The following is a 10258-nucleotide window of genomic DNA, read 5'->3' on the forward strand; positions in this document are numbered from 1 at the left end:
TCATTATGTAACACGTAACGTATAATTTCACGATACATGCTACAATCGCATGATAACGTATTATCTTCTTCACTTCTTGGAAAATGTACATTCCTATATGATTATGTTTTCTTAAAATACAATTTATAAATATGTAAACAAACATGTGCAACAGATGAATGAAAATGTCTATATATTATTATTTATCAATTTATACACTTAATTATTAATGAAGAATTTTGATTAAAGTAGCCAATCTTTTCTAATCTTTCAATCCCGAAAATAAAAAAACAAGATAAAAATCATATTTTTGACAAAAGTTGTAAAATAAACATTAAACTGAGTAAATGGCAATATGAGCCTAGGCGCTGTTAATAGGGCGCAATTTTTTAAAAAATTAAATGTATTATATAAGCATTCAAACGCACATCGTTTATTTAGATCCAAATTATCTTAATAAAATATTCGCGGACGTTTCGGATCCTTCTTAGGGCCATCTTCAGCGCAAAAAAAAACCTTAATACCGAGATTAACATAGAATTTGTAGATGAAGGATATTACAAGACACAACATAAGCAATTGATTATCGCAAAATAATTGTGTAAAATAAATGTAAAAAAAGATACAACACAAATATACAAATAAGCAAATGGCATTAAGACATGTGGTTTTGAAATAGAGAAGCTCTAAATAAGAAGTACTCGTGATATAGTAATTTACATGTTACTATGATCTAATCAGCGTGCAGAGTTAGAGAGTGTGCAAGACTACGTTAGTGCGTCTTTTATTGAAATTCGGTCCCGGAAAAGTGTGACAAACGCAGGCACAGAGATCCGCGTCGGTAATTGCTACCTCGGTGTCCTGGTGAGAGCAGGGTGTCTTTGCTCTTTGTCATCTGCGGCACGATGAGCAATGAGTTCGGTGGAGTCGGCGACACGGTAGAAGTTTGCGGTGAGGTAGCCAGTGTTAGATTGGGTAGCGATTGACCCAGACTCGAATACGGTACTTGGACACTCAGCGTGTTCGGCGTCGGTGATTTACTCAATAACGAACGCCTGATTCGGACAATGAGTTTTAATAGAGATGTTATTACAGTCCATTTACTTTGCGATTCATCAATGTGAAATCGCGAAAGTTTGTACGTTTCAACATCGCGCTCACCTTATGTGCATGGATCTGTGATTATGCCCGGAACTCGATTCGCCACCTTCCTCCGACGACAACGAACTCGACGCTCGCGGTTGTTCGTTCGTCTCCACGCTGACGTTTCTGCTCGGATTATAACTGGGTAGAAAGCTGCTACTTCCCTGAGACGCGCCTTCCATCTCCATATTACCGCTAGAAATGATGGAACGCATTTTATAGGCATTTTAAATACAACAAGATTTCTTTTTTTTTACTTTTCGAAACATACCTATGACTATGAGTGAGACTGCTAACATGTGAGGCTCTGCTACTGCCACGCGGAGTTCTTGGAAAGGTCCCCTCGCACTCTTCCGTTTCGAAATCGCCGTCGCCCAAAGTACTCGGTTGCCTGCTAACTGGTGCCAGATTCATTACTGGCTCGGCACCGAGCGACGGTGCTTTCATCAATATGAATTGTTGCTGAGCGTGTCTCAAGGATTCCATCCACGACTGAAAAAGCATGTGGTACTGTTAGTTTAAAACAACTTCCGCTCGTAAACTAGAAACCGCATTAGCTAAAATCATGAAGGTTTGCGGTTTCACCGACATCGACCAATTTTAACTTTAAATTTAATTAATTCAATCTTCTCTAGATTATTAAAAAATTGCATTATGTATATACATGTTGTTAGTTACAAAGAAAGATAAAAATTTAATTTCAACTATAATTATATCTAGTTAAGCGACATTAGTGAAGACCGTGGTTAATGAAGGTACACTACAAACGAATCTAAATCGAACGGAACAGTGAATCAACATTCCGCGAACTTTGTCGTAATTCGTGATGTTTGTCGAGTCACCTTGGCTAGTTTCGGGTCACCGGCGCTCAGGATTAAAGCGGCCGAAACTGTCCCGTACTCATTAAGATAAACCAATCCTATACTGGACGGTTCTTTGACCTCGTGTATTCGTATGCGGTCGACAACATACGGTTGCCTAATGATCTTAAACATTTTTTTCGTTGTAGATTTGCAAATCAATAGCATGTCGGTCAATAATAGTACGTGCACTTCCATCTGTAAAGGATAATTAATAGACCGTAATTTCTTATTTCAACACAGTGAGAATTAAATAATTGCTATCTTTAAGATATAGAAAAAAATTAGCTATAGAAACTACTTCATAAAATAAGTCAAATTACAACAGAATTATTTTCAATTATTTCGCTTATTATTGACAATCATGGATATTCTCTTTTAATCTCATATACTTATATTTCTGAATATAGTTTCATTTTATTCATATAAAAGTAATTTTGATCTGACTAACAATAAATAACATTGTCGCATACTTTGCTGGTGGCGTCTCTGAGTTTCAAATCCCCCTCTCGAAGGAGGGTTCTCAGGCTGCCCTTCGGACACCCGGGCATCGGCGTCGTGGTAATGTCGAGATTGCTGTACAGTTTGATCAGTTTCTCCACCTCCTCATCGAGACCTTTAGATTCCACGACGTCGTAACTCTCTAGACGGGAGGCTGCGCTGTCCAGCTTAGGAGCCTCCTCGTTTTTCCTCAGGGCCGCGTTCACAGACGCCACGAAACCGTCGACGGACCAGTGATGCAAGATTTCACGCGCGACAGCCACTTCGCGACAGCCATCTTGCAGTGGAGGGGGTAGGTCGGCAGCGCAGAGCGCACCGAAAAGATGAGAACCCTTGTCCTTCGAACATTTGTAGAAGAGGACAGGTATATATCTTTTGTCCTTTATTTTCTTTTGATAGAATAGAGCTACGAATTTCGAGCGAATCCGGAATACTGGCGATAGCGAGTAGGCGATGCAACCCAATATGCAAAAAGAAAATATAAAATATAAAAAATATATTTAATATTATAAAATAATATTAATAAAATTAATATATTTTAAACATAAATTAAGTAACTTATATTTAAAATTTTAATTAAAAATAATTATTAATTAATAATAATTATAAGTATATTTTATATATAAAAATCCACTCTTGGCCAATATATACACCTTTCTATTAAAAAAGATTTTTTATCTTTAAAGAAATAATTGTAATAAAATAATATTTTAATTTATAAATATTGTTTAAGATTTTATTCTTTTTATTCCCTATTTATTTTGTACTAATGTACGACGTACATATTGTTGCTCAACGGAAACTGTGAGAAGGTGGTGGTTTCTTCCGTCAAAAAATTTAAAATATTGTATATTGGGAAATGTATTTCAATCATTATATTCGGCTTCCCGACGAGCCGTGTTTACCTTTTTTGCGCGTGTTGATCGTTTTACCGCGCGTCTCGTCTTGTCAAGCAGCTCTCCAATCAGCTGTTTGACACAATAAAATCTAGCGACAGGTTTTTGACATTTATGTCTTCGAAATTCGTCGAGTCAGCTGTAGACCGTTTTACTATAAACATCTCTCGTTTTCGAGCAATTAGCTCTTGATCAGTATATATATTTCGCTTTAACAAATAGTATAAAGTAACGAAAAATATGTGTTGAATTAACGAAGCCCCGAAAAGCTCGTAAGCGAAGTTTTGCAGAAGCTTGGCTTACAGACGACCGATACAAATCTTGGGTATGTAAAGTATCATCTGATAGTAGTCTTTATTTTATTGCAGTGTTACGTCCTGTGGACTGCACGATTCTTTTCTCCTCCCCGATTTACGCAGATTCGCGTTCCGCGAACATATTAATTATAAGACCGAAATTAGTTATAAGAATTAAACGGAGAAAGACAGTGATTGTGAAACAACTCGATCGGTGAGATTACGAAACCTACACTTTGATCAATAAGTCATAGGTAATGTTGAAATATCACGATCGACACACGCTATCAGTAGACCAAAGATCGGAATTAGGAAAGAACTCTTCATACAAGGAAGCAATACGTTGCGCAAAGGGGATTAAACACCGAACGTATGACTATGAGTCACAAGAAAAGAAGACGCCCTTTGCCCTATAGGAAGGGCAGACGAATAGTATAAAAGCAGCGAATCTTCCAAGAATGCTCTCTATTAATTCCGCCTACGTCGTGGCAGTTACACACTTCTGGATCCTCGCATTAAACATATATTTTGTGACCGTCGGGGCTCAACAACCAGCTACCAGTCAACCTACACCTTCGCCCACACCACTCGAAGGAACCATCGATCCTGAAGATCAACCTATAGCTGCCAACCCGCTCACCAAATAATATACAGTGAGTACTTTCATTCTTCTACGATCACAGAAGTGAATAAATCCCCGGAATCGCGACTAAACTTAATAAGTAGTGGAAATCGCTGCCTCGTCGAGCATTGAAACGCGCTCTCCGATTGAAACGAGACGATCAAAAGCCAACGCGAATCCTCAACCGCCTCATAGCACATCAACGTTACACACACACTCATATATAATTGTTTATACATGTCCACAAATTCAAATGTCTAATTCTCCGAATATTATTAAGATTTTATTTTTTTTGAATAAATGATAATTATTTACATTACGCGAATTTAAAGTCTTATTTAAACCCCTGCGTTCCTTCATATATCCCCCGAGATCGCACAAGGTCCTATCCCGCGTAAAATGGATTTAATTCCCTTACCGAAAAGGACCGACAAACGGACCCCTGAAATAAGCCAGGTAAAAGCGACTATCCAGTCGTTGACCTGCAAAAGGGCCAGACAGTCCGTTCGACCCGAAATCACTCCGATTTCGGGAAAACGCTGTTACGACCTTCGAGCGGCCTTTCCTTCGTGCAGGCCAGGACGTAACATACGTTTAATTGGGGGCTCGTCCGGGAAATGTGCGATCTTTGGGAATAGGAATGAGTAAAGGGACTAGAAGCACAACGGACAAAGACGAAATAGATGAACTTTACAAGACCGCGTTAGAAACACAACACAGAACACGTGAATCTAAATCAAAATTCACAGCATCTACGCCTCGACACGTACATTTTTTAGGAGATTCTAATTTAACCGAAATAAGTGAATTACCCGACGAATCCGACCAAGTCGAATTTATTGACTCAAAAAATCAGATTTTCAAAATTAATATCGATAATTCTAACGGCGAATCCGGAGGTCCACCAATAAACATGGCTAACGCTAATCCTTTCGCCACTTTAAAATACGCGGTCGAAGCCGTTCCCTTTTTTGACGGTAGTAACACCCCACTAAATTATTTTATTGAGGGATGCGAGGAAGCAAAATCTATGCTCCCTAAAGAGGCAGAGTGTCAATTCGCTAAAATTATAAGAACGCGAATAGTGGGGGAAGCGCGTCGTACTATACAAGATCAAGATTTTAATACCGTAGCTGCATTAACAACGTATTTGAAGAAAATTTACGGTCCCTCCAAAAATGTCTATCAATTACAAGGAGAATTAGGTTGCGTTTATCAGAAAAATAATGAAGATGTCGTCACTTACGCGAATCGGGTTAAACTTCTCGGAAAACAAATACTAGAGGCATATCGAAGCTCAGGGAACGCCATGCCTGAACAGGATATAAAAGCAACTATAGAAACAGATATGTGTAAATGCTTTATTAGAGGACTAAAACCCGAAATAGAACAAAGAATAGCACGAGACTTAAACGTACAGGAAACCGTGGCCGACGCGTTAAAAATAGAAAGAGAGCTTCAACAAATGACAGATTTACGACAAGGCGCTAAATCAAGTCAACATTCACCGCTACCTGTTAATCTATCTCGAGAAGTCTGCCAAATCTGTTATAAAGAAGGACATGCAGCAAGTAGTTGTCGAAAGCTCACTCAACTTTCACCACAAAATCAAAATCCTTTCGGAAACACAGGAACGGATATTTTAATCTGTCAAATTTGTAAAAAACGCGGGCATAGCGCAGATAAATGTCGGTTACGCGACCCACGATCTCGACAATCAATTAACGTAATTCAGGAAAAGGTCATTACTTGTCAATTATGCTCTAAGATTGGTCATAATGCAAAATCATGTCGACAGAATAACTTTAATCAACAAACAAATAAATCTTTAGTAATTTGCCAATGGTGCGATAAATCCGGTCACTCGGCTAATAATTGTTGGAAGAAACAAAATGAACGCAATACTAATATCGTGTGTCAAACTTGTAACAATTATGGCCATATCTCTAGAAATTGCCGCTTTAAAATCAATCCAATACCAACACATAAAGACAATTTATTCTGCCGATATTGCAAAGAACAGGGCCATCTTCTCGATACATGTCAATTACGAATTACGAGTAACAATCGCCGCAAAGAAAAAGAGCAAGGAAACTACAACGGACCCTCGACATCGGATGTAAAATCGGGGGCCGAGCGAACATCACACCCATCCGTGCAGCGGCAAGCCAAGTAAATAACTACGAACCCGAAATCAGGCCTGTAACTATAAGCCTCGACAAACATAGTCGCGTGCCTACGGTACAGGTTGAAATCGATAAAATTACCACTCAAATAACCTTTATGTTAGACACGGGATCCGGACCGAATATAATTAAAGAAAATTTTGTGCCCAAAAATACAAGTATTAATTATTCGAATATTTTAAAATTAAATGGCATAAACAATTATCCTGTCTATACCCTAGGAGAAATTACACTAACACTTTTTGAATTACCGGTATTATTTCACATCGTTGCCAACGATTTTCCGATTCCACAATCCGGAATATTAGGAAACGATTTCTTCAAACAAACTTTTTCAAAAATAGATTACGCTCAAGGACATTTAGATATTTCCGGAATTAATGTGCCCTTTTTCTCCCCGGAAACCATAATAGTATCTCCAAGATCAGAATCGCTATTTTTTGTGAGGATAGAGAACCCTGAGATTAAAATAGGATATATACCGAAATTAAAAATAGAACATGGAATTTTCCTAGGAGATACTATCGTAGAAACTATTTCTGGAAAAGCATATCTAAATGTCATAAGCACTCTAGATGAAGAAATAGAAGTTCGCGTACCGACACTTCGTTTAAAACCACTGAACGAACTATTTAATGACGATATCGAAATTATTGATAACAAGAAAGAGGGGTCAGATAACGACCAGACTAACGTTAACACAGACCATGAAGATAAAGATACGATGATATTTAGAGACAATGAGGATGAATTTTCAATAATGATTCAAGGAAAGAATAAAATTAAAAGAAAGAGAGGGAATAAAAATTATTTAAACGAAAATTATAATAATCCAAAAATCCTTGGAGAGGGAAGTTACCAAACCTCTCCTGAAAATCATGATAAATCAAAAATCCTTGGAGAGGGAAGTTACCAAACCTCTCCTGAAAATTATAATAAATCAAAAATCCTTGGAGAGGAAAGTTACCAAACCTCTCCTGAAAATTATAATGATCCAGAAATCCTTGAAGAGGGAAGTTACCAAACCTCTTCTCAAAATTTTGATAATCCAAAAATTATTGGAGAAGAAAGTTATAAAAATCTCCCAAAAGAAAAAATTCCTAGAATTTCGAAGGAAAAATGTCAAACCTTGTCAGAAAATTCTAGCTCCGTCGATTCCGAAGAGGGAAGTTACCAAACCTCATTTCATAATTCGACACAACCTTTTTCCAAAAATTCAAAGGATCGTTTATCCCTTCCAAAACTTACATTTCCAAAAACTGGATTATCTGTTATAAATAATGAAAATGAATTAGAAACCTCTCAAGTTACAATGGAAAATCTTCTAAAAGAAGCTCAAGAATATAATAAAGATATTGAAAAAATAAATAATAAAACAGTCAAGAATAAAAAAGGACCGTCTCCAAAAATCTCAGCATCCTTATTTGACAAATCTCAAGAAATTATAAAAAATTTCCCACGAAAACGAAAATTAAATCATAAAGAAAAACACCAAATTAATGTAGAAAATATCGATCTACATAACTGCCTAGTAGTTTCCGAACAACCAAAGGAAACTCGATTTACTCAAATTATGGAATTACTGCGGTTAGAACATCTAAATAAAGAAGAACAAGAGAACGTATTAAAATTAATAACAAACAGTCAAGATCGATTTCATATTCCTGGAGAAAAACTGACCGCTACTCATGTTTTACAACATCAAATAACCACTATAGATGATCGACCGATTAACACTCGTCAGTATAGATTCCCGCCATTACACAAAGAAGAAATAAAGAAGCAGGTAGAAGAACTGTTAGAAGGAAGCATCGTAAAACCGTCTCAATCACCTTATAATACGCCCATATGGATCGTGCCAAAGAAAGGAGACTCGAAGGGAAACAAACGCTGGAGAATGGTTCTCGATTTTCGAGCGTTAAACGACAAAACTATCGGTGACGCTTATCCATTACCCAACATCGTAGATATATTGGATCAATTAGGAGGAGCACAGTACTTCTCAGTATGCGATCTAGCTTCCGGATTCCATCAAATAAAAATGGATCCTGCCGACAGTCATAAAACAGCATTTACCACTCCTTTCGGTCATTATGAATTCGACCGAATGCCTTTCGGATTAAAAAATGCACCTGCTACCTTTCAACGATTAATGGACCTAGTATTGACTGGATTACAAGGCGAGGAATTATTTGTCTATATGGACGACATTGTTATTTATGCTACCTCTGTAGAAGAACATGAACGAAAATATAACGCATTAATAGAGCGACTTCGTAAAGCCAACTTAAAATTACAACCAGGCAAATGTGAATTTCTAAAAAATGAAGTAACATATTTAGGACACGTAATTAGCAAAGATGGAGTAAAACCTGAACAAAAAAAAATTAGAAGCAGTACAACAATTTCCGAGACCCAAAACACCGAAGAATATTAAACAATTTTTGGGACTTGCAGGTTATTATAGACGATTCATATCGAACTTTTCTAAATTTGCAAAACCACTTACTTCTTTACTGAAAAACGACACCCGCTTTGAATGAACAGCCGTACAAGAAGAATCATTCGAAATTTTAAAACAAAAATTATGTGAAGAACCTGTATTGCAATATCCTAACTTTTCGAAACCATTTATCTTAACCACAGACGCATCAGGAATAGCAGTAGGAGGAATATTATCACAGGGAGAAATAAATAAAGACCGACCGATCGCGTACGCTTCTAGAACCCTCACCGATAACGAAATAAAATATGACACATACGAAAAGGAAGCTTTAGCTATATAATATATATTGCGTCAAACATTTTCGACCGTATTTATATGGGAGAAAATTTACATTAGTCACCGATCATAAACCATTATTATGGTTTAAAAATGCTCAAGACGCAAACATGCGAATATTACGCTGGAGACTAAAATTAGCCGAATACGATTACGATGTCGTATATAAGGCAGGAATAACTAACGTAAATGCAGACGCATTATCAAGAAATCCAATAAATCTAGAAGAAATCGATTGTAAACTAATAAAAGAAAGAAAAACCTTAAATCCAAACAACCCCGCAGATGCAGAAATAATTTCAAAAATGTTAGAAGAATCAGATAGCGAAGAAGAAGAAGAGGAAGACGATTTTCATTTATATCTCTCAGATAACGAAGAACCCATACCTGAAGCTAATTTTGTCAAAAACAATAACGATTCTATACCTTTTACACTCGAAGAAATAAATGAACCGACCATAATACAAACTACAGAAAAAGTATTAATACACGATCCACCTAAACAAGACAGAATAGACAAGATACAGACAAGAAGCCAAACTGCAGGACAAGGTAATAAACAAAAAACCACTAGGAAGAAGATAATATTGAACAAAACAAAGAAAAAAACGACACATCAGACAAGGACCTCGACACCGAAGAGGAAGAAGAAGACGAAGAAGACATTATAAATCAAAATCTAAAGGCAAGGAAAGCGAAATCCAGAATTATCGAAAATAAAATAATTAAAAGCAACATCATAGATTCTCGCGAATTATTATTCCTACGAAAAGATAACGTAGCATATTTTGTCGACACCCAAGGAAATCCTTTAGACTCAGGATCTCAGAAACTTTCCGAGCGAAACGAACTACCAAATTTAGGATCTCTTACCTTGGGCAAAGCCAAGGTCATAAAATACAAACACTACTATCATATCGCGCTACCTGTTAACGACGAACAACGAGTAGGCCCTACGGCAACTCTAGATCACATCTTAAAAACCTTGAAAGA

General features: G+C 36.9%; 1 protein-coding gene across 1 annotated transcript; it reads right to left on the minus strand.

Moving 5' to 3' along the window:
- Window positions 1–763: 763 nt before the first annotated feature.
- LOC145947260 (uncharacterized) lies at window positions 764–3720 on the minus strand. Its single transcript, XM_083057064.1, has 6 exons — window positions 3696–3720; window positions 2456–2760; window positions 1965–2180; window positions 1394–1614; window positions 1141–1317; window positions 764–1034 (listed from the first exon to the last, which is right to left on the minus strand). Exons 1-6 carry the CDS (start codon window positions 3718–3720, stop codon window positions 764–766), a joined length of 1215 nt encoding a protein of 404 aa, XP_082913190.1.
- Between the last annotated feature and the right edge of the window lie 6538 nt (window positions 3721–10258).

This window comes from Prenolepis imparis, unplaced genomic scaffold (assembly GCF_030444845.1).
Source record: "Prenolepis imparis isolate NDT839.2.m4 unplaced genomic scaffold, iyPreImpa1.0 SCAF_58, whole genome shotgun sequence".
In the NCBI taxonomy this organism is placed as follows: domain Eukaryota; kingdom Metazoa; phylum Arthropoda; class Insecta; order Hymenoptera; family Formicidae; genus Prenolepis; species Prenolepis imparis.